General features: G+C 40.0%; 2 protein-coding genes across 5 annotated transcripts in view; one reads left to right on the plus strand and one right to left on the minus strand.

Annotated features, from left to right (window-relative positions):
• LOC126867038 (uncharacterized) overlaps positions 1-25,428 on the plus strand; it is a 35,069-nt gene that overhangs the window by 2,670 nt on the left and 6,971 nt on the right. For all 3 annotated transcript variants that reach the window (XM_050621138.1, XM_050621139.1, XM_050621137.1), the window contains exons 6-7: positions 24,317-24,522; positions 25,109-25,308. In XM_050621138.1, coding sequence (XP_050477095.1) covers positions 24,317-24,522; positions 25,109-25,308 — 406 coding nt within the window. The remainder of the gene's footprint in view (positions 1-24,316; positions 24,523-25,108; positions 25,309-25,428) is intronic.
• Positions 20-24,347, minus strand: LOC126867050 (uncharacterized). 2 transcript variants are annotated; one of them, XM_050621167.1, is made up of 5 exons: positions 24,200-24,347; positions 15,075-16,115; positions 10,308-10,749; positions 5,534-5,897; positions 20-3,222 (listed from the first exon to the last, which is right to left on the minus strand). In XM_050621167.1, the coding sequence occupies exons 2-4, from the start codon at positions 15,771-15,773 to the stop codon at positions 5,611-5,613; spliced, it is 1,428 nt and encodes a 475-aa protein (XP_050477124.1). In that variant the 5' UTR covers positions 15,774-16,115; positions 24,200-24,347; the 3' UTR covers positions 20-3,222; positions 5,534-5,610. The 2 variants fall into 2 exon arrangements, with proteins under 2 accessions (XP_050477124.1, XP_050477123.1); XM_050621166.1 differs by lacking the exon at positions 24,200-24,347 and adding an exon at positions 21,602-22,500.

Raw genomic sequence — 25,428 nt, forward strand, 5'->3', positions numbered from 1 at the left:
GTCAAGTCTTAAGTCAGAATTATACTAAATAACCAATTTTCCTTGTATTCATATTTCAGAGAAGTTATAGAACGTTTAACAGTATTTACATACAGTTACGACCACATAGGTTTTATGTACATTTAAGAATATGTATTGAATAATATGAACTCATAGTGTAGTATAGGGAAGAGTGATCTGATAGAATAATATAATATAAAAATCATAAAGTATGATTAAAGCCAGAGGTAGAAAACTATGTCCATGCAATATATTGAAATTAAGATATAAGATAGAACATTTTAAAAAGGAATAGTCATTTGAATTAAATTCTTCTAAGTTGTTCTTAATGTCTTTTTGAAAAAAGTATTTATGAGGATTTCTTAAAAAAAATTCGAGATAAACTTTTTCCGTTATGCATAATAATATGCATGATTATGAAAGTATAACGAACGTATTTTATATTCTAGTTACACTTTTATCCATACTTGGCTACGGTAGTCCTATTAGGTTTACCGTGTACGAAATAACGTACATACCATATCTAACCATTTACAGATACAGTAAATTAGGTTTCTTAAGCAGGCACTATTCAAAGCTCCCTCTCTTTCATTCGTCTCGATATACATGTTACATTTAAATATCAATCAGTTACAAATTACTACACATGTTGAATTTTTTTAAAGCCTTTTTCATTATGGGATCGTTATTCATTGTTATCTGAATATATGTTTGACTAAAACATAGAGATACGAGTCTTTCGTTCGTTTAACAAATACACGATCTGATGATTGAACGAATCAAAGGAACGAATCAAAACGTGAAAACCAGTACATCAATTTCTCGTTTAGTCAAAAGTTTCAAAGCTTATTCTAATTAAAGGTAGCGTGTAGGTTTTCATTTCTGGGCGGCTTGCAGTAACATAGTTGCCTTTCTAAATGATCGGTTTAAAAATCAATTAACGCTATCTGTCGTATGTTTTACATATAGTATACCCTTATATACATTTAGTGGCAGAGGCTGTATGTCTGCGAGGTGTAAGCTTTCATATTATTATTGTAGCTTAATACATTCAACGATAACTCGATGGCCTGATTAAGAAAGAACCTTCGATTATCTGGAATGCAATTTTTCTCTTTTCGCGTTTTTTTTTCGTTTTTTCTTTAATGATACCAAATCATATGTGATAGAACTAAAAGGAACAAAATATGTATTCAAAAATGTACATCATTAGCAATACGCATTAATAAACATGTCATGTAATAAATAGTTTCTTTGGTAGTAATCTATGCGTCATAACGTACGATGCTAAGAATACCCTGTTGTCCAGACTGATACGATTACGAGAAAGACAAAAGATCAAATCTGAAGTCTAACGATGAACTGTACAGTTTGTATCTTGATTCTTGATAGCCTCGTGACTTTCATTCATGTTGTTCCAAACAAGAGTAAAGAAAACTGATGTTTCTCAACATATACATGATTGAACTGTATGCAATTGATTCTGGCTTTTTCTTAAACAGACGATCGACTCTTAATATTTGACTACATCGCTATATACAATCTACTAAATACGTATATCCATTACTTTGCATTCGTAAACGTATATAATCCCTAAGATTCGATTAATCCTAGCTAGGAAGCCAATTACTTTGAGTATCGTATTATATTTATACGACTTACTGCACAAATCAATACAGACTACTCGCGCTGCATGTATCGTTTTATATAAAAAGAACTAGGAATTTATAGTCGTTACTCTTATGCGGTGACTTTGTGTGTATGTCTCTCTGTGTGTATATAATATGTGTTTTTTTCCCAATGCAACTTTTCGGTCTTTTTTATTTTTTTTTTCTTATATCTTCACTAAGTAATAGTAGCTCGTCGAGAAAACAGATTTTCTATTTTTTCTCTTTTTTTTCTATATAATCGTATTTTCGCAGAGGGAGAATCAGTTTGGCAGTAGTATCCCACAATATTCTGCCGTAACTATCGCATCCATGTAATCCTTGACGTTTAACTCATCGAAACAATTCGTTAGTAGAATTTCACCATAAAAGGGATAAGAAAAATCGAAAAAACAAGTAAAAATAAACGTTCGCGTGACGATAAGCGATTAACCTTTGATATATATATCTCGCCGGTATAGTGTGGTACTAAAAAACTTTTGATAGCGAGCAATGCACTGTACTCTCGTCGTGTATAAATGCAACCGAGTGCGTTGATACAACTTAATACAACTTTCGCCGGTTTTGGGTCAGAAACGCGATGAAGAGAAAATCCATCGTTCGCTAATTAAACATGTGATGACGATGTAATAAACGATGTTAATTAAAAGAAGGACCAAACTGCTGGAGAGTATTATCCTTATAAATAGCGAACGATAGTTACATTTTACACTGTGACATACTACTAGCATGATTCACGCGATAAAAATCAGTATACAACGGCTCCGTGTCTGAAACGCTCTTTGGTTTGTTTCGATTCGAAGAGAGATAGTTTCATATAGGAAAATTTACTGCTAAAAATAAATCTACAAAAGTAATTGATTATTTTTCTTCTCTTTTTTTTTTTGGTTTCTTTTTTATTCACCGACCGTGCGAGGACGGAAAGACATGTAAGGAATACGCGTAGAAAGAGAATCGAAAGGACGTCGAAAGACATACACAGGCTTTTATGTTCCCTTTCGTGCAGCTTCGACGTACTTCTTCTTTTTTTTCGCTTTTTTCTCATTTTCGTAATGTTTTGCTTCCATCCTTTCTCTTTTTTCTTCCGTCTCCTCTTGTTCCATCTTCCTTGTAATTCGTTCGTGTCGACTCTCGCTTCATGTGGCCGTCTTGTGTCGTCACGCAAACGGAAATTTACTCTGTTCGTCAGCACTACGAGTCGCATCGCAGTATACGACGTCACGAGGAAAATGTATCTTTAAAATTTCCTGTAATTACTAAACGATTGAACCGATCTGTCGTGCCACGAGGTTTTCAAAAGAACGAAACGAAGGAACTAGTCAAATTATACTCTAGTCTAGTCTAGCCTTAGTCGAAACGGTTCCATTTTTTAAAAATAAACTTCTATCATCGACTATAAGGATTTAGAGTGTGTTCTATTTGATACAAGACGATTCAACGATACACTTTCCTGGCGACACGTAGAACCTTGAACGTTATTCGCTTATTGTGGGCTGGTGTGCTCGTGAAGTCAGTAGAATCTTTAGAAACCTTAGCTCCGGTCTGCTGACCTATCCTTTAAAAAATGAACATACGCTTAGTATTGTATATGGCTTGATTTGGGCATTTCGTTTGTGTTTATTAATCCCGTCGCGGTATCGGTTTACTTCGTTTTAAATTTCGAATTAAATGCTCTCTTTATATACTTTTTATTCTTTTTATACAATCATCTAATATTCTGGCATTGCTGTCTTGCTTAATTTTACCATGCTCGAATCCTGAGACGCGAGATCTATTTATCTCGTTAGAGTATTTCGTTTAACGTTAACAGAATAAACTTGTCTGTTTTAAAAAATTTTGGTATGGGTCATTTACCGTTTCTATCTAGCGAGTTTCTATCAATTAACCCCCTGACTTCTAAAAATATACTGGAAACTCGAGTCCAATCGAGATTACGAAAATGTCTGACTTTAATTCGATCAAGGAGTTCGCGAAACGGATGTTGAATAGGAGACTTCATCAATTTGACGAAAATAGAGATTCGTTAATAGAATCAAAATTAACGATACGTTAGTTTCGATGCAATCGAATTCCCCCTGTAATTAGAATTTCCTCTTATAGGATGAATTAAAATCGATTATCGACCAATTATTTTCTTTCCGGTCTTCCTAATTCAGGCGATTGTCAATTAAGAGTGGAAATTTCCGGATAATATCGATCTATTACGAATGCTCGATTCAAGCGAGTAGAAAGATGTAAAGATAAAAGAGAAAGGTATCTGCATACGGTGTACCTTCTTAATTGCGACCCAGATGGCTCGCAATCCTTTTAACTGTGTATAATTCTGTCGTTACGTTATTTTCTATCTGATAATATCAACGATGCGCTACAATCTCTTACAGTAGACGAAAATAGGTTCTCTCGTAGAAAAACATCAGTACTCTCTATCCAGCCTGAAAGGAAACTGGCAAACTGCTGATGTCAGGAACTCACGATCACGATTCTTTCGCCCCTTATCTACTGCAGGTTTATTGTATGACGATTTATAGGTCGATTTTACAATTGAAATTTGCCTAGTAGATAGAAGAGGAAAGATCCTAGCGAGAGTTAGTAGAAAAATATTAAGGAATGTCAATCCTCGACTAGTCAGCGACTCAAAGGTTCAGTCTGATCTCTTTCGTCTAGTTTCGTTATTTTATCGATTTGAAAATGAATCGAAGCTCGTGTTCACGCGGGCATTCGTCTCTCTACGAAATGAGCGAGAACATCTAAAATGGGACCTGAAACGCGTATGCGTATGATACACGCGTATACACAGCGATTTACGCATTTAATAGCGAAGAAATTAGGGCAGGGTGGCAACATCGTCTCTCTAAAGCCAATATCGTGCATGTGCGGTTAAAGTATAGCAAGCTTAGAGTATAATCATCGTGGTTAAATTTACTATACTGTATTTATCGTTTTAATTTACCTAAATTACACAGCACAGAAGAACAAAAATGAAGAGATATTCGGTCTACGTCTTTATTGAAGACTTGAAACTTTACGCGTTCATAATTTTGTCATAACAGCGACAATATCATTTTCGTTCCTTGATGTTCGACAATTTCCCGATAACGAGAGAAGATGGAAAATTGGACCGAATAAAATCGATTTATGCCGACTCGATCGAGAAAAAACTACCCGTTTTATACCGCCGTTAGTATATCAAGAAACGAATAGCGGAACGTTGATCGGACACTGCGTGATTTGAGAGACAAAAAGGAAATGAAGGATCGAACAGGGATCTCCCTTCGGATTCAACGGAAACGCTGAAGACGGGTTAACGTGAAAATCAATACTCCCAACATAATATCTTTCGATACGTCTCTATAATCTGCTGTGCCTATGACATTTGTGCATTGTCTTTTCAAGTGAAAGATCGGCTCTTCTTTTTATCAGAAAGAACTCTCTATCGTTGCAACTATGTTCTATATGCAACTATCATCGTAACTCTTCTGGCTAAGAGAACTCCTTCCTATTTTCTATGAAAAGAATTTAACCACCTAACAGCACATTCCTGTAACATATATGGGCATAAATTATTTTTAATTTAACCATTGATCTGTATAGATCGTGCACGATATCTTGTATAAAAATATCTTACAAAATATGTATTTTATATCCATGTACCTATATCTATAAAAATATTTAATATCGTTAATAAATCGAGCGAAACTTTATCCGTTAAGTGGTTAAACGAATACGAGAATCCGAGGGTTTATTCATATTTTATCATCTCTCTCTTTTTATATTTTTTGAAATAGAAAAAGATCATCCTGTCATGCTATGTTATTGACAGGATAATTCACGCATATAGAGAGTCAGGCATATACGAATTAGCTTACTTATACACGGTGATCTCGGCGGACCGATTGCTCCTGTAGAGTAGACGGTTCGACGTGTTTCGCCACCACTTCCATAGTCAGGTGCGCCTGCTTTGACCACCGGCTGTTATACCCGTGCCCGGGCTGCCGCCATTCGACAGCCACAATCTCCTGTTGAACTCTCGCATCTCATAGTTGTTGTTGCCGTTACTTTTCTCCCGATTGCCGCAATTATGGTTCGCCGAGGTGGGCGTCGTTTCCTCGAGAATCAGCGCGCAATGACTGTTCGTGTCGCTGTCTGCGCCACCGTCCTGCAGATTGTTCGCCAATAAGGGATGCTTTCCGGTATTGCACTCGTCCGTTTGGATCAGCAACGATGCATTTCCTAAAATTCATTTTCTTATCATTTTTGGATAAAATAAATTTCTTGTATTAGGATGTTTTCTTCTATTTTTAATAATTTTAAATTATAATTTTTAAGGATATTTTCTTTGCTCCGGGTATCAATAGGTGCCAACTAGAGCGATTTTTATCAATGTAAGGATTAAATACTTTCATGGAAAAGTTTGCATTTTGTTTCCTTCGTAAGCACTTTTCTTATCTTTAATATCAAGACATTATTATTCATACTAGTTTTTCAGCGAATTGGCGTCATAGTGATTACATAATATTTCCGAGTTATAATCATTCTGCATAATTATTTAACTATTTGCATAAACTTCATATTATTCTCCGTGTCTTACATTCAAATTAGTCGCTAAACAGCAGGATGTTTTCTCGCTCGACTACTCTAGCTCGTTAACTATTCCGAATACCGATTGCGCTGCAATTGTCAATAGAGCGTGTTCCACGCGACAACTATGTATACAGTCGTAGCAAAAAGATTGCGAGAACCTTCAACCTTTACATTCTATTACTAGTAACGTCCGTACTGGTCTTAATGTTGTGGTAGTTATTGATGTACATCGCGTGCAATCAGTCTTTTATTACAGTGTCCCTCACTGGCAGTTAGCTAGATCGAGTTTATATGTTTACGATGCGTCGATCGCACGCATTCGTACAGATAATGCTACTAGATCGCTGCCTCGATAATGGCACTCGGGTTTTTCAGGACTTCTACAACCTTTGCGATTAATACAATTGCAGATAAGAAGGGAGGTAGTTGAAGAATCAGCCGCTGATATATTCTCGATCGGTCGAGAAGGATTCAAATTCGATGTTAAGGGGAGATACCGTATTCCGAACTACGTACTGGCCTTTTCCCTTCTTTTTTCTATGACGGAAGGGAAATAAGATAGGTATTTTCATGGCCGTTTAGGGTGACGCAAATGTCACCCTATTCCCTTTGATTTCCGTGCAAATACATTGGCCGAATGTTTCGCACGAATAGAAGTAGGATATCCCTTTGTGTCTAGCCTCTATGAACTGAACATCGAAAGAAAACGGTTTCAGTTAGACTCTCGTTTGAAGATTTCGCACGCTGATGCATCGCTCCAAGATCAATTCTCTTATTTTTGGCTGCTCTTTAAAAATTAATCGAATACCAATTACGGAGCAGGCGTATAAAATTATTTTTAGCGGCACGTGTTTCGTGGATGCAGCACGCGTTACTGATTCTGCCGTTACTGATTCATCCGTTTCAAGGGTCTGGAAAAATTCCCACAGGGTATTACAGAGATTATTTAGCGGAAAGTGAAACGAAGGAGTTTCATTTATCAAGAAACTCGCGACAATAATTACTCGTTCAATTTGGAAGCTATATCGAGAATTTAATTCCTCTACTGAGACCGATAAACGATGGAAGAAACGTTTCTCTTTTCCATCCTCGAGGAAATCATTGTCAAGATCCCTTTTTATTCCGTATAAAGAATGTTTCTCTCAGAGAAAGGGCAGACGAATGATCAATTCTGGAAAGGAGGACAGCTGACAAGATCTGAAAGAAACATTCTTCATCCTGTCTTTTCAACAACCATCAACGATCGGGAGACCTCGAAGACACTGCCGGAGGCTTCCGATTACGAAACCGAGACTTGGTCGAAGCTTTCGCGATGTACGATATCGATATAGTAGCATCCGTAGAAAAATTCATGCCTGGTATAAAATCGATATTACAATCATCATCTTTATAATTTAAACGAGTCATATAGATCGTCTAGGACGATAAAAAATGTGACGACAATGGCGGACTTTTGAACGGAATCCATGCGGTGATCAGCGATACGAACGGTTCTTCTTATCTTTCGACGATATGACCTTTGATTGAAACTACACCACGAGTCTAGCTTACAAGTTAAAATCCGCTCTATCGTTCGGGTAATTACAAGACAGTACGAACAGGGTGCTAAATACTTATTATACTGGAGCACGCAATGTCCTAGTTCTTCTACTCTGATCCCGGACAATGCAGAGCTCAACATAATACGTGCAGGGTGTATTAGTTAAATGACTAGCCTCGACCAAGATCGCTAGCTTCAACGTAGAATTATGCATTTGCCTGTGAAACGACCCGACGTGTTCCCACTTTCGTTCTATGACCGGTTTAATGCGCACGGTTCTTTCATGTCGTTAACCCCTTTGTCGTTTCATGCCAATTATTTTTTGGAAGAACTTTTTCACCCCTCGCCTCATCTAAATGCTTAACGAGTTGGGTATTACTCAGTTACCTCGAATTTGCTCGAAATTTCCGGCTGGTAATAATTAGACGAACGAACATTTCTCTACTGCGCGCTGTTGAGTGTTTGGATACTTTGGTTGATTTTTAAAGACAATACGGGAATGTGATCAAAGTGAACAGATTGATGGCAGACTAATAACTAGAAACAGTACATATTTAGTAGTATCTTTTTATGAAATTATCAGGCTATATATTTATATATCTATTAAAGAAGCTTGGTAGTTGTATATTATAATAAAATTCACGATTCAATGGTTTTTACGTGCTCTATAGCTTGGAAACTAATCGATTTAGATAAACAGCCTTCTTAAACGACAATTCTAATTTTGTCGTTGCATATTAGCTTTTAAAAACCAATCTCACCGCGCTGTAATACTTTCGTTAATCTAAAATTGTATTCTATCAAAGATAAACATGTGACTGAATATTTCTCACCGGTATTGTATCTAGATTATAAATCTTCGGAGGATCCATTACTATACCATGATCGAAACTCGCCTGTTTCAATCGCGACGATAATAGACTCTCTTCGTGGATCCCGTGCAACCAGTAAACATATTTGCTCATCGTAGGAATCGCATGTCGAAAGAACAATCGACGCAATCTAGATTTTCCAATGAGCTCGTGCACGCTCTGCGCTACTTTTATCTTCCGCGAATCTCGTTAACGGTCTACGGTTCTGGTCAGCTTCGCGGTATTGTTCGTTTCCTCGCCAGCAACTATCGGAGTTTTCGTTTCACTTCATTCAACAGCTTCGTTTTTAGTTTCGGTTCGCAGAAGATACGAGAGAGATAATAAGCGGCAGATCGAACGTTTGTGAAAAGATTCTGAGAAGCACTTTGTCCTCGTCGTCGTTCCCGTTACAGATGCTCCATTATACGCGACGTAGCATTTATAACGCGTTAATCTTTCGTTAATTTCATGCTCATCCAATTACCTCTTGTTAGGTTTTCTCGCTGTTAATCCGATCTTTTCGGCACGTCCCTGCGTCGTTTAAACCGTGTAACTGCTATTGGCTGCGAAGCCAGCCAACTGCGAGATGTCGGTGTAAGAAACAAAAGGGAAAGAAAAGAGAAGCAAGGAATTATGAACGACCTTAATGAATGTTAAAAACGATCTACACGGTCGACGAATGTTGAAACGTTTGTTCCGTCGAAGACACTGGAAATTGCGGTAATGGCTAAATCCTAAAAAAATTTTCATGAATGGAAAAACGTGTCTGGACGAAAGTTAAGGAATTTCCCGAGAGAACTCCGGCAGACATCTGACGAATAATCGTTCCCACGTTTACTTGGATTGTGCTTTCTTGCCCGTCTTTTATTTACTTAGCAGAATAAAGACTGTAGTTCACTTAAGCTAGATGGTATATCATCAGATCTTACACGATTCTTCAGATTTATGACTTATAGTTTCGATTTTAATCCGTGGTTTCATTACTGAAAAGATTAAAAATTTAGTGTGTAGAAATTCTCTAAAATATAGTAGACAGATTTTTCACAAATTAGATCGCAGAAACTCATAATAAAGGTAAAAGAATTTAGAGATCTTTACTAAATGCCGCGTGGACTACAGCGAAGTAAAAGTCGAGGTCGAAGATAACCATCCCCTAAAGACGTCAAATGTGCGTTCCAGTGGTCGGCGCCATACGGCTATTTATACTACCGCCTCTTATCTAACACCCTACGTCGAACCTACACACAAACACTCCACCCCTATCATAATTTTTTAATGGTTGCTGCCTTCTGAGCTCCCAAATCATTGAGAGATTTAAAACCCTCTGGTTCCTTTGTTACACAATGGTCAAAATTAATGTTTCACCGTCATTGTACCTAATTTCATTCAACCCTCCTTTCAACCTTCTCCCTTCTTTAACGCCAGAGCTACCATCGACTGTATTATAAAATTTGTACTAAAAAATACTTTATACTTTACAAAACGTTACTTGACCTGAAATATTCTTTCAAGTCTCTACATTCTCGTTGATCAAATCATTCGATATCGAGTCCCCAATCGGAATTTAAATAACTTGGCTAATCTGATCGAGACTATACCGAAGAAAAAGCATGTTTTATATATTCGTAAAATTGATATGTTATACCAGCAATATTTCATCAAATTTACCGGAAGGAGTGACAGCATTGGGCAGAGTCGTGCGTCGAACGATGCTTCCGTTGTTAGTGGCTTCCGGTATCACTTGCGAGAACGGTGGTTGCGTTAGGGTAGTCGCCGGCGGCGGTGGTTCTCGGAGCAACCGTATCTTTTGTATCATTTCCCTTATCTCGTAACGCAGTATCCCTAGGAAACATAATTTCGCGAACGCTATCACGCAGAAGCCCAATACGAACAGCAAGTCCGCGGTTTTTCGTAGCCATCTCATCAACGATTCCTCGCAACCTCTCGCGTACGGTTGTTGACAAGTGTCACTGACGTTGCCAGTGGGTACGCAACAGGTCTGTGGCCATCTACCACCGAAGTCTCTAGGACCGGTCACTCCGCAGCAGGAGAACTCCTTCTGCAAACGGTCCCATTGCTCGCTAAATCGTAGATCCTTGCCGTACTCCATCTGCGATGAAAAAGAAAAGATAGAGTTCACGTCAATCTGAAACGTAGCTGTTAGAAATTTCTTGGTAGACGAATAGATCGTGGTAGAATTGAACGTTCAGGATAATTGCTGTAAGAGTAAAATTATAAGAATAGGGATTCTGTAAAAGCACAATTATACAATTGGAGAATCTGTGATAGTAAAATTGCAAAATTAAAGATATATGAAAGGCATACATTTTTTAGATGTTTGTGGGCGTCGAGAATCCACAAAGAGTGGTCATTTTCTACGATCGGAGAACAGTCGATGGCCTGTTATATATAGTACATGAACGACGGTCATAGAACTAGGAAGTTTTCGGCTTCGTTCGAAACATCATCGATTCGACGGGGCTAAATTTACGCATCGTTCGTCGAAAGGCGACTGGCTGCAGATATTTTTAAATCGATATTTTTAACGCTTCGATATCGAACCAATATTTACATGTTAAAAGATAGACTCAGTTAGTATGGAGTTCGATGGAACGTTTAAATATCACTATGAAATTTTTATTGAATTCGTTTGGAAGATTGAAATTGATCGGAGGTTCGTGATACCACGCATGATCTTTTAATGTAAGAAGCATAAAGAACGTGACACGATACTCAGAGTTATGAGAACTTTTAATAGATAGAAGTATACGATTGGTTGGAAAATGATCCAAAGGGCGCAATAGAATTAAATGTAAAAGATAATGGAGAAAATTCGATGGTAAATTTTTGCATGGAAGAGAATTTTTAAATGACGAGAAGTATAAGGAATGTCCCATGTATCCAGGTCGATTATCCAAGGGTACGCACATTTTCCGTCGATTATGCGATCGACCTAGATAAGAACGGGGCTAAGAATAATGACTGCAGATACGGGCAGAGAAACGAGGTGAAACGGGCGAAAAGTTGGAATTGTTAGTAATCCCCGTGACACTGATTTTTCATCGTGACGAGTAACGAGGCGCCAGTAAACTAGTTCACTGTTTCTTAATTAGCACGGCTAGCTAGTTCATCACCGAATGTTTCCAAGATCCATATCGTATTCGATATGAAACGAGGCAGAGAAAATATTTTTTTTCTAAAACTTTTAGTCCTCTTTTCATGGAAAGGGTATCTAAAAAAAAATATTGAAAATTTGTTTTTTCACATTAGTATCGAGAGAATAATTTGTACTATCTAAATATTTAAATCAATACCTCAGGATAAGTGGACAGATAGAACTTCCCCGTGAAGTTTCAACAGACACGAGTACTACTGCAGCGATATATCAACGATCTCGCGTTGATAAAAATTTCAGACTGTTTAGGCTCTACGAAGTTATTTAAAGTTTCAGGCTTGTTCTCGCTCGATAGGCGGAAACGGTGTCGCCACGATTAAAACTTTCAATCGTTGATTAAGAATTCGCTGGAAATAAACGAGTCGTGTGATTCGCGGAAAGTAAAAGTCTGAGGAAGGGATCGATTAATTTCAAGATTACACCTTTTCTCAGTCATTATTAGTTCGAAACTCGTCGGAGGTGTTAATTTAATCTTCGTTCGTCCTCGATGTATACATATATATATAGAATAGAACAATTCCATTCTTTTCAGAATAAAAGGACCGAATTAATTAATCTTAAAGTTCAGAATCGGTCGTTGCTTCGACCCTTTTTTTTTATCTATGTACCCACATGGTTTAATGTCAAGCGTCAAGAGAGGCAGAAATTCCGTAGTTCCACGGCGTAAAGTTTGCTAGGAAATACGTGAATGCATGTATGCTAGTTTATAAATAGTTAGCAGGCTGTATGTTGGCTATGGTATGAATAATGTTCGTATCATGCCACAAACCGTACCTTACCTCGTGGCCGGTCAGCCAACCACGAATGTTCGAATTATAATAACACTACGCGCTGGATGTGCAAAACATTACAATGACGCGTGAAAAACTTTGTAGTAAAAAAACAAAGGGAATGTTCTGGTGGATATATTTAGTGAATAACAAAAATCCACATGCATCCTTCACATTTGAACTATTACGGTAAGAGCGTTAACTCCAGGTGATTTAATTCCTTCTGAAAATACTAAAATTAATATACCGATACCGATAACGTACAATCTCATCGTGTATTAATACGGCACCATAAAAGATTCAACAAAAATGTGCATTTTTACTTTCTTCCCATAAATCAAATTTATGGATGTATGTAGATATTTATGATCGACTGTGAATTTAAATCAACTTAACGTTTGCTCGAGCCTACTATAGTACGACCACAATTCACCAGTGTCTAACGGCTAACGTTATATCCTATTCCTCTTACAGCAAAGATTAGATCGATTTTTTGGTCACCGGTCGACCCTGTATATTTTTTATGTTTATTGATTAAAAAGCACCGGGAATAGCGTATCGAATGAGAGACGCGCGGCACGTTTCAAATAGAAGCGGAGATCGAATGAAATATCGTACGTAACAAAAATGATGATTCAATTGAGTTGCCTCTAGGAACTCCCCTAGACTAGAAGGGGATGAGAAAGTATTCTAATATCGGTTCGATTCTCGCCAAGTCAGACACCACCTTATTTATGATTCACTGACAATTTTTCTGCCAAACAGTGAAAAAGTGTTTGGACTTGGTCCCGGTTCCGACACCGGAAACCTGTTCTTTCCACGCGGTCGATACTTCATTGAATGTTATGTAGAAGTGATAAGGGATGCCACGCCTCCGCTATTCTTCGCCGCTTTCTCCAGCTCCTCCGGAAACCGATTCCTCTCCTCCTTTTTTGCGCAGCTTATGCTCCGCCTTAATGCAACTGCACTTCGTATCCCGGACGAAAATTATCGTCCTTCGTCCGGCTCTATTCGAAAGACTTTTTAGTCGGAGAGCAATCGACGGAGGAGGCGCGAAACCTCTAACTTTCCGAGCGGAAGTTTGATCGAGCACAGAGACGTTTTAAATTATTCCAAGGGGCAACTACGAATGCTAAGACACGCGACGTATCGTGAGCTTCGATAATTTTTTTGTGACCTTCTCGATAATCTTTTATATCTCTAACGTTTCTCTTTGATACTCTCCTTCTGTTTTATTCCTTTTTTTCTTCTTCTTCTTTTTTTTCTTCTCGTTCTGTCGGAATAGAAAGAAAATGGAGTGGTTGGCTCGACTCGACTCGAATAGATTTATTTCCTCGTAAGAAATCCATCCCAGGACTCTTGATCGCGATATTACCGATTCTCTTATTGCGAAAACGAGCCACTTATTCCTCGCTTAACGACAATCTTCCCCCCTCAACATGCGTATAATGGTATTCTCGTTCATCGAACATAAAATTTCACGATTTAGTCGTCGTACGTTTCTCTATCGAGATTCTCGAGCTCTTTCTTTAACACAGTCAGAAGTTAGAGCCTTGTGCGGTGTTTGGAAAGGAGGGCGTGTATCTACTCAATATCATCGTTTATCGCGTCCCTAAATTTCGAACAATTCTAGGTAACGGAACATACATTCCCGGGATAATAAAGCGATGCGTATCACGATTCAATGTGTATTTTCATGCCTGGCATATTACGACCGAAGAAATGGCCGGATAAAATTCGTTCGAGGTGTGCTCACGATCGATCCGTGGGACGATTTCGTCTAATAGAAAAGAGGAGAGAGTACTCGTTGTCGGAGCTTGGAATCTGATTTGCAGCCTCATCCCGTACCACAGACATAAAGTTTCCGCGATGGAAAGACCTTCTAACTCTTGACGTCTAACTTTTTCCACTAACCACTAGGCTACCTTGAGACGCCTAAGGTGAAGTTCGCTTGTGTAAGGCTCGACGGGCAAAGTCGTATCGAATCAAAGTTCGTTCGTAACTACTAGCTGTATCGAAAATTGTCAAGATCATAATACGTGAGATTAAAGGCGAGCGAAAGTAAGAAAAGGGAAAGTCGAATGATCGAACTGCTGGGCCATAATTAGAGACCAGGACTCAGGACTCTGCCAATTGAGTTTTCTAGACTAAGATATTAGTACGTTGATTTATCACTTTGCCTTTTAATATTTCGATTCAAAAGTAGATCATATTTGTAAGAAAGTTTAATTGCTAATAAAGAAAATCATAAGGCAAGAGATTAGATCGGTACAGAATGATACGAAACGATTAATGATTTCTAAAAAAAAAAAAAAAAAAAGGGAACTTCACTCACAACTATAAAAAATTCTTCTATCATCTCTGATGCTTTTTCCAGGTATCGAGCTTGATCATCCCGCTTACGTATCGTTCTGTAAAAATCCTATCGATCAAAAAAGTCTGAAAAACAAGCGAACGAAAATCGAATGGAATAGAAAAAAAGATACACACCTGTAATCGTTGTTTGAGAGTGGGCCTGAGCTCGACGCGCATCCTCTCAAACCGGAAGACCCAGGCGACCCCGATGACGGCGTCACCGAATAGAAGCGCCAGTAGCAGCACCCAGTAGGCGTTCAAAAGTCTCGCGCTCAATCTCCTCGCCGCTATACAACCCAACAATTGTACCAGGCCCAATTGCGTGGCTAATGCTAAGTAAGCGTAAAGGGCTGTCGGGTCGAATGCACGGGGTACCCCTGGCACCATGTACCGGCGTGGATCGCCGGTGAATAAGAGTGTTCGTGAGACCGCGGCGGCGAAGCCGAGCGCGCTACCGAGCAGCACCAAGTTACAGGTGTAGATCCAGAGCCGGTAATATCGCATCGCGACGTCCTGGCCACAATCGGCGCGTCTTTGGGACGTCACCGACGCCGCCGCCTCGTCGGCGACGTACGAACGACTACTGTCTCTTCTGTTACCTCCTTTAAATACTTCGTTGTTATTATTGTTGTTGTTATTGTTGTTGTTATTGTTGTTGATGTTGTTGTTGTTGTTAGTTGTCGTCGTCGTAGTGGTGTCCGTGGAGTGTCGATGCTCCTGGCTGTCGTCGAGCAGGAATAAGAAAGGCGGCTTCGCGCTGCAGTCCTTGTTCGCTATCTTTTGGCTGTGCGTCGACTGCAGGGTGACTGAACGTTGCAGCAGCATCACCGTCATACTATCGTGCCTCCCTGGTACGCGTGTCCTCGTCGTTAAGGATTATACCGTCCGGGTAGAGAATGGAAGTGGGAGCGTGTGTGTTTATTGAGACCTGGAGAGCCTCCTCCGTAGACGTGGACGAGAAATGTGCAGTGAGAAACGGCTGGTGTCACGCGAGCCACATTATACGTTCCGACAGTAGTCGTCTGTTTCTTGCGGCTTCTCGGCCAACCGGTCTATACCTGTACCTTGTTCCTTCCTTTCTGCTTCTTGCACTTCCTGCGTCCGCTTCTTTCTTCGTCTTCTTTCTCTTTTTCTTCCGATGATTCTCTTCCACGATTACAACGTTGTTGACAATCCCTATATCGGGAGAAATGAAAAAAAACTCATGGTGACAATAGTGACGATGGTAATGGCGAAAGACTGATCGCTGTAAGAATAACCTTTCAATGATTTATGGCGTGTACACACGCCTCGGACATGCTTGCACAACTCGATAGTTTACAGCGAGCAGCCTGTGTTTACTGGGTTAGGGGTTTGTCGTCTCTGTTAGTAGATTGATTAGAACCCGTTTAATTACGGATTACAATATCCCGAGTGGCTGTTTGGCCAATTATCTGACTAATACGTTCTATCGTTACCGTTTGATTGGGGCAGTGGATTATTACCTGCATCGTATCATTTTTTAAACTGCGCGAACTGTATTTCAGTTCGTCTAGGAAATTTCGATATGTTCGAAGTCTTTCTATTCATTACTATATTAATTATTAATCATCTTTATTATTCTATTTTTATTATGCAACACATGTTAGTAAACAGATATGTAAAGTAGCGACGTTGCGATATTCAACGCTCTTAATGATCCGTAGTAAATTGTAGAGTATCAAAAATCACGTCCTCTCTTTATAAATGGAATTAAAACGCATTATCGGAGTTTCCTTGAGAAGACGTGCAAGCGAAAACAGGCGAGGTACCTCTCTGTAGCCAAAATTGATGGCGCTCGTTAGCAGGGTACCATTCTAGGTAAACGATTGAAACAGAAACCGATCGAACGGCGGCAAAACGGTTCCAGCCTTTCGCTTCGGTGTGGCAAACAATACGCGTCACAGATTCGTGTCAACGATGTAAAGCAATAAAGTTCCTGATAGGGCACAATTTATCTTGCCGGAATATCGGACACCGAGACGGCATGGTTCCGTTGGCTTTTTCTATTTCTCTGTCACGAGTGAACGTCGAAAATTGATAAAAATATCAACTCTACGGCGAACGAAATGCGCATCAATAAAGTCGAAGCAAAGGACAGGCAATAAACTTCACTGATATAAAGCTGGCGTGGATATTAGAGGCACGAAATGAAGGAATTAATCCTAAGATTGTCGAGACATCTGGCTAGCGGAATTAGGCTACCAGGCTGCACGCATTTTGCGGAATACGCAAGTAGTCACTCTGAACGTTCAAAGAAATGAAAAATTACGAAGATATTGAACGTGGTTGGAATTTTCTGGCATTCATGAAAGAAGAAATCATTGCACCTTCGTCGTAACAAAGTAAACATTACAACGAGATCGAAGGAAAAACGAAAGATATTAATTCGAAAGGAAGAGATTCGGCTTAATTTCGTAACAAATTTCTGAAAAAATATCAAATTGTGGCGATTCTATCGAAGTTGCTCGTGTCTTTCGAACAGAAGTATTTCGAAAGGGGTTCTCGCTCGATTTCGCAATTAACACGCACAGCCGCGTATTATCTGATGCACAGAGAGCGTTACACAGATACAGCAGGTAGTAATTATTAGCCTTCATCGTGATAGATCGCGTTGAAGCAACATCGTACGCTGTGAAACGTCACGAACAGGTCACTAGCGTGTGGCTCGCTAAATTGTATTTCTTTCTGACAGTTCTAGCGTGCAATAGGCAATTCTATTATCGATTTCTCTTAGCCGACCAGCCGTGGTACACTGTGTTCCCTCGCTGGACAAGAAAAAGACGAGAAACTGTGAAATGAACGATACGGAAACAAAGCAGAAAGAGTTCAAGCAAATACGCTAATACGAAAAACATCAGCGATAAAAATCCCAAACGAAATGTGTTTTTCGCATACACCAGGCGCCACTAGAATCTAGACTCCCATTGGAATTATATATCGAAGTCTGTCTCTATGCAAGAAAGAGAAAATAGAAATTTGCATTCAAGGTGGTACCAGATAGAACTAAAATCAATTCACTTTATTTACCATGCGTACAATATAGTTTTAGATAAAATCACGAGGACTTCTGTCCAGATTATCAAACCTTTTATCACCCACGCAGATTTTTCTTCGATTTGAATCACTAGAATCTAAACGAAGGAAAGTAGAAACAAAAAATTACATTCGAAAGAGCACCATATAGGATCAATCATTCGATTTACCGTATATTATGCGAGGATATTTCTAGACAAAATTATGAGAATCTCGATTCAAAATGCCAATCTTTTATCATAGATTCTTCTTCAATATTAGATAACTCATAACAATGATTCAAATAATAACGATATTTGATAGACTTCCATTAGAATTATATATTGTACACGGCCTTCGAAGAAAAGAAATTACACCCAAGATAATACCATATTAATTCATCTTATATTACACGAGAAAGAATATTTTTTGAAAAAAATCATGAAGATGATATCTAACCAGAATACGTACCAATTTTTTATCGCCCATACAGGCTCTTCTTCAATGTCTGATAACTAGACCCACTATACACTAAAGAAATATAATGCAGAAGTGGGAATTTTTCAAACCCACAAGAGAGATGCTACTGTCAGACATATCGGAGACGTAGCTACCAGGCATCGGTTATTTTTAACAGAAGTCATATCAGCAGTAGCATGGAGGTTCGCGTTTCTTATTAGACGACTTACGTCAAGCGAGTTCGCTTTCATCTGGTTCAAATTAGAGGAAACGAGGGTCGCTCACGCAAGAAGAGGGAGGAAAGGTACGTCGAAGCGAGAGGGTACGCTCCTTATGAAGCGAGCAGCGCGCAAAATAGACGAGAAATTCGACCGTGGGACGAAATGTCGCGGCTCAATCATCATCGTGAAACGAATTCGTATTAGCAGGATGTTTATATGTATAACATCGGCGATAACATATTCAAGGATGACATTTAAAACCGACAGAATCCAGATAAATGTTTCAGGTATATTTACGATGTTGCTGGATAATCAACCCTTGGTTGGCCTCTAAAGTTTATAGCTTCTTTCCGACGGCGTTCTTCTCAAGTATTCATCGTTCCCTCGTTTCACGACTCACAAGCTCGGTAAATGTGGTAAATACGCGCAAGGTGTCTATACCGTTAATGAGAACTTTACTTTGAACCATGTTTATTCTGCGAAGACGAATGCAAGTCGGACAAGTCAGTGAATGAAAACCAAACGTGAGGGTTGATTCTCGCGAATGTATGTTCATTCTCGCGTACATTGTACGTGGTGCAAGTGTTAATCGGTTTTAATGGCTTTGTTCCCATAAGAGACATCGAGTAAAGCTGGTTAATGTATTGCTCGAAGATAAAATGGCAAATCTGAGTTTACAAACTTCCACACGGCTGCTAAAAGAGAAATATGCTTGGAGTATATAGCGTAAGGCGCTTCACACCTTACTTCGACTTGTTTAGCTCCTTATTTAGACCTCCTGCCTCTCGCTTGCCTTGCAGATTTTCTACAAGATATCCCAACGCTTCGATGATTTACATTCAAAATGTTGAATCATTAAGATGTTCAAATGATTCAAGAGCCGTGTGCAAGATTTTAATTTATCCAAGTTCTATGAGTTTTCATTATGGTTGGTAAAGTTGTCACTTTGGACAAACACTGACAAGGTATGTAAGCTGAAAATGGTTGAACCTATTTAAAGCGTTTTCAAAGCAGAGCTTGCCAATGACCGAAGATCGTGTTGTTCAGCTAAGGTTCGCAGCGATTGCCGGATACCATACTATTACGAAGTCGAAGATTAGAGGGATGTGCGGAAAAGGGAAACAAGACAGAATGTCAGAATTGTTGAATTAACGGGTTCGAATTCCTGACACAACTCGGCGAGGTAGTCACGTAGCCACGTATGGTTGGGAATCACTGCACCAGAGTTCTCTCGAGCTCGTGTCGGAATATATGTAGCTACATGTACGGATAAACACATAGAGAGAAGTGGAGGCGATACATGCTTCCGTGCTTCAGAATGCATACATGTCCAGGTGTACGTACATGTATGTACTTACGTGTGGGTAGCTAAGTGCACGTTGTGCGCGGATCTAAGAAAAGAAAGAGGGTAAACAGAGATGAGGGGACTGGGACGAGACAAGAGAAATCTCGTCGTCGATAAATTCGCTAAGATTTCACGACGGCGAAGGGTAGAAGAAGGTAGAAGGATGTAAGAAGGGAAAAGAGGGGCCACGTCGCAAAGAGCGTCGTGTTGACTATCCGTGCTCTCGAAAACACGTTCTTTCGTGCATCGATGTTATACATAAGGGGTGAAGCAGAGAGTGGTGCATTGTAATGAAACACGGAAGAAAGTTAAGGGCCCATCGATCGTTTAAGCCCTCCGCGCGCTTGCTCGAATACACGAGCCAGTTAGAAGAAAAGTCAACCACGAGGAGAAATGAGCAAACTTTTATTATTAATTCTTCTTCGATACAAAAATTATCGAATAAATATCAAATATCGGCAAATGCAACGACTGTTATCAAAGAACAATGTCAAAGGTTTGAAAGGATAAGATTCCCAGTCAATATCCTGGGTCAATGTTCAGCCTGTATACGTTTAAATTTATGCGAGTATCGGTGAAAAAAGCGACAACAATCGATCCCCACAGGGTGATCTCCTTTTTTTCGTCTCCAGTGTCGTGTTAAGAGAAAAAGAGGTAGAAATCCTCTCTAGGCACGGGATAGAGGGTAAAGGGAGACACCTGACCTTGTCCAGTGAATTAAACGACATCGTGGATGCCTCTACCGAGAATAGGTGTCGGTGTCTTTTTTAATTAAAATTCCTTCGTTACACAACGAATGTTGTGGAAGCGGGGGAGGAAAAAAAAAGAGAAAGGGGAGAATAAAGAATGAGGAAGGGAGAGAGGGTGGCCAGGAAGAGGAGCGGATCTGTGTGAAAAAGCTTTTAATTAGCTATCGGCGCGAATGTTTGTTACCGTTTGAAGGAGAGCTCAGCTATACCAAGGAGGGAAAACCGTGAAACAGTGAGTCGAGAGGGGAAACTCGAGTGGCTCGAGGACGAGGGGGAGAGGAGGGGATTGACGTTATGCAATCCTCCTCCCGACCTTCCCGAAGAAATTTATCATCGCTTTCCTACGAGACGCTCTTCTTCTTCTTGTTGCCGTTCAACGACAAAACACGGATTTATTCGACGCCAATTTCGCTATCACGGCCCCGCCTCGATCGTTTCAACCTTTTCTCCGTACACTCGCACCCTCTCCGCGACTTAGTTCGCTCCTAGTTATATCTCAATAAACGAATATTTCTGTAAAGGACCTGCACCTTGTTGTTCCATCATTATATACATTCATACTATCTTTATTATACGTCTATATACTATCACGGATTTGAAACACCATAAACTACGGATGCACTAAACTTGAAGACTCTCGACCGGGACGCAGGGCAGATATTTCAACGATGTTATTATTGCCTTTCCGCCCCGCATACACGTGACTCCACACTGATGCCAAAAAACTGAGAAAAGCTAACAAACTACGAGAGCGAACCGGGGTAAAACGGCGAAAGACAAAGGAGAGAGAGAGAGAGAGAGACAAACAGACAGAGGGGGACCTTTCGAGAAATCAAACGGATGGTCGTTACTGACCTTTAAACGCTCGTTATTAGGTTGTCACGGTACACCATCAATCGTCAATCGAACACGCACATCGTCATAAGGATCACAAGTATCACGAGCGAGATCAGACAGTTTGGGCGAGCGTTGGTTCGGCGAGACGGGCACGAACGTGCTGGTCACGTCACGTCTATAAGCATCGCCGCAACCGCGAGCCTCGTCGAGACTGTTGTCCTCGTCGTTCATGCCAGAAGCGCTGGCTTCCGCCGTTTGCCTCTGCTTCTGCTGCTGCTGCTGCTGCTGCTGCTACCGCTACTATTCACCACCATGATCTCACACGATTCGTCGTCCGCTTCGTCATTTTCTCTGTTCACCACCTATTGACGTTCCTAACACTGCTACCAGCGTTACCTTTGATCTCGTACTGACTGCCGACTGATCAACTATTGGGCCAACAGTCGTTTCGTATACCGAAACAAACGAACACTTGAATCTAACATGTATTATATGAGTTTCTTAACGAATCACTACTTGGTTTTACGTTTCTCGCACTGTACGTCCCTACACTGTAAAAACGATAGAAGATTAGATCTAGCGGCACACAACGACACCACGTAAGTTCGTGCAGGCAATTTCTCGCGGGAGGAAGACGGCCACTGTCACGGGGTCTCGCCACTATCGTGGAAGAGACGGTGGTAACGCGGCTGGCATCGGGAAGAGTTCCTCGCGCACGGGGGGTGGCTGTCAACAGCGCCCGAGGTAGGCAACCGGACTGACTCCGCGCTGCACGGTGTCGGCGACAGACAGCGCGACCACCGACGAGACAGAGATCGACGATCGGTTCGGCTGCATACGAGGGGGATGAAACGAGAGAGAAACTCCGCGAGAGGCGGCGGTGGCGGCCACCGAGGTGGATCGTGTGCGAGAGAAAGGCTGGCGCTGGAGGGGAGAAAGCACCTCGTTGGGGGTGGACGAGGATTGGTAGGAATGGATTGTAAGAGGGGGAAATGTGGCTTTGAGAGAGACAGCGGTGGTGGAAAATCTGCGGTGGCACGTGTTCTGAGGGGTGAAGGGTATTTGGACAAGAAAGAGACAGAATAGCGATGGAAGGGAGGAAGTGCGAGGATAGAGAAGTGGGCGGTAGGAAAGACGGCGAGGATGAGGGAGGCAGGAGATTGGAAATCTGTGGGAATAGACGGGACGAGAAGGTTAATGTTGTAAGTAGATTCGCCAGAGACTGGTCGGAAAGTAGGAAGAGTACGAACGTGAGAGAAATGAAACGAGTGGAGAAACTTTGATGAAAGGAGGACGGAAAAGTGGGAAATGGGAAGGAATTGAACAAAGGCTACGAGTCGTAGGTACGAGAAAGAAAAGAATAATTGGAATATCTCTAAAGATACGGAGAATGCGATACAAGGGTAAAAGCAATGGAGGGAGAGGACAAGTTGTTTGAAAAGAGAGAAGACGATTTGTAGAATTTAAAAGTAAAATGGAGGGGATAAAAGCTTCGGATAGGATAGAATAGAGAAAGAAGAGGAACGAGGGGAAAATGTTGTCGGAAGGAGGGGAGAAAGCTCGTAGAGAAAGCGAGCGGTATTGTACGTGGGAGAGAGTTTGGAAAGAGAAAGTTATACGAGATGGAAGAACGACAACGAAAAAAGTACAGCGAAAAGGAGATAAAAAAATTCACGAGAGGAAAGAGGAGGCTGCCCGTGAAAAGCTACGAGAGCTGGCAAGGATAATTTTATGAAGAGTGGAGCGAGAAAGGTAAATCGTACGATAAGAGGAAAAATAAGAGGAAAGTACGCCGATGCGGAGGGTGCGCGAACAAGATAAGCGAAGCGAACGGAGATGATTAAGAGAGCCAACTGAAATTGTAAATGAGAAAACGTTAGAAAAGGAAAAAGAGACGCGTGTTCCAAAGGGTACACAGGTAATAATCAGAAGAGTAAAAAAAATTACTCCATGAAAAAGAAAGAGGAAATTGAGAAAATAAAATACAAATGAAATAAAATAATGTAAAAGAGGAGATTCTGTTTTATGCAGAGGTTGCTGCATCAATCCCGAGTAGCAGCTTTCTGCTCGATGACATTGCAAGTACCTCCGGACAGAATGCTCGCCTCGTAATTGAATCGTTGTGACGAGGAAGGAAACGTACGCGTACAGGTGCGAGCTAGTGATCTCCTTGAAAAATTTCCCGCTTTTCTTGCTTTCTTTATTTATTCTTGGCATTGAACTGGGGAAAATTAATCCATCGAACATGATGTCCTCGAGACGACACGTGTTATGGATTTAGTCACGATCGACAACGACTTTATAAAGCCTAATCATACTGTAAAATAACCAAAAGTTATATTACAGCATATTAAAAGAATAATACACGAAACAAGATATTTGTTATTATTCCAGTTATGCATTCTTGAAGATAATTCATTTACAACTCACTTACGTACCCATTTTCAATCATTCTTTTCTACCGTTTCTGTTTTTTCCCGTAATTAAATACTATTTTTTATACGTATATATTATTTTGTAAAGAAAGACTTTTGGTCTGTTTCCGTTAGAAGAATTAATTTTTAGAAGAAATGAAAGAAAAATAACGGAAAAGAAGTTTAATTTCTGATCGCTTACCGCTATCACGTAGAATTCAAAGACGATCGATCAATCGAGCTCCGTAGTATTCGACGCGCGATTAGAGGCGGCGCATCTTTTCCATATTCCGGATCAATAATCGACGTATTCTTTCAGGACGATGGTAGAACGCATGCCGGTAGAAGCCGAGAAAATTGTGGCGGGGTCGGACGAAATATCGCCAACGCCTTGATCAACCTTGGTCTGAACGCTACACGGTTAATATCCGTCGTTGGTAACGACCAGCCTGGGAAAGCTATAATTAAAAGTCTAGGAGATGGTGCCCAGACTGTGGAGCAGTTGTCAAATATGAACACGGCTAGGTACGCGTTGCTTTTCCCCGCCAATTTTCCGCAAATGCTAGATCATCGACTTCTATGTCTAATACTAAATTATCTCGACAATTATAAGTTTTTTCTTTCTCTCTTATCGATTAACTCACACGAAATCAGAGAACTCAATATTTCTTTTTCATAATTTCTTTTCTCTCTTTGTTTTCGTCCCTAAATTGTATTAGATTAAATAATTATAGATTTTTTTTAAAAGAACACTCGAGTACGTTTATCAAGTTCAAGGTCCGCTATTATGATTTAAAAGAACAGAGGTATAAGATACTTCTTGTGCAATACTGAATCCGAAGACAGTAAAAGCTCATCATTGGTATTAATGGTTATTGGTTTCTGTAGCGAATTGCTGATCGGAATAACCATTGACCCCATAAATACCACTCGAGACCACTTGTCCCCGATTTCCAATAGTTTTTCTTTTGCCATCTTCGAATTCGTTCTTTCACACGTTGAAAGAGACATCTTTTCCTTTTGCGTTACATGTACATATGTACATTTGAATATTTTGTTCACTGGTCTTTTATTTATCTTCTTAAATATGTATTTGTGTTTGATTTTTAAGATGTACCGTGATCATCGATTACAAAGGCGAATGTCGGTTCGCAGTCGGCGAGATGGAAGTGTTCTCTAGTATCAGCCCGCATTTGGTGAAGAAATACCAATCGTACGTGGAGAATTCGAGTTTCATCGTTCTTGACGGTAATCTACCTCTAGATACGATTCGATACGTATTGGATCTTGCAACGTGCTCAAAAATTCCAGGTAGGTGATACTTTTATAAGCTTTTACTTCATTTCAGTTTTTTTTTCTTTTTTTTTTTCATTAATCTCATAAAATATTGATTGTACTTTCAAGGTATATGATATAAAATCTGATTAACGT

The sequence above is a fragment of the Bombus huntii genome, chromosome 6, assembly GCF_024542735.1.
Source record: "Bombus huntii isolate Logan2020A chromosome 6, iyBomHunt1.1, whole genome shotgun sequence".
In the NCBI taxonomy this organism is placed as follows: domain Eukaryota; kingdom Metazoa; phylum Arthropoda; class Insecta; order Hymenoptera; family Apidae; genus Bombus; species Bombus huntii.

Coding starts and splice junctions, on each gene's coding strand:
- LOC126867050 (XM_050621167.1), bottom strand. CDS start 15,773: ATGACGGTGATGCTGCTGCAACGTTCAGTCACCCTGCAGTCGACGCAC. Junction 10,750..15,074: donor CTCTCAAACAACGATTACAG/GTGTGTATCTTT, acceptor TTTTCATCGCAG/ATGGAGTACGGCAAGGATCT. Junction 5,898..10,307: donor CAATGCTGTCACTCCTTCCG/GTAAATTTGATG, acceptor AATGAATTTTAG/GAAATGCATCGTTGCTGATC.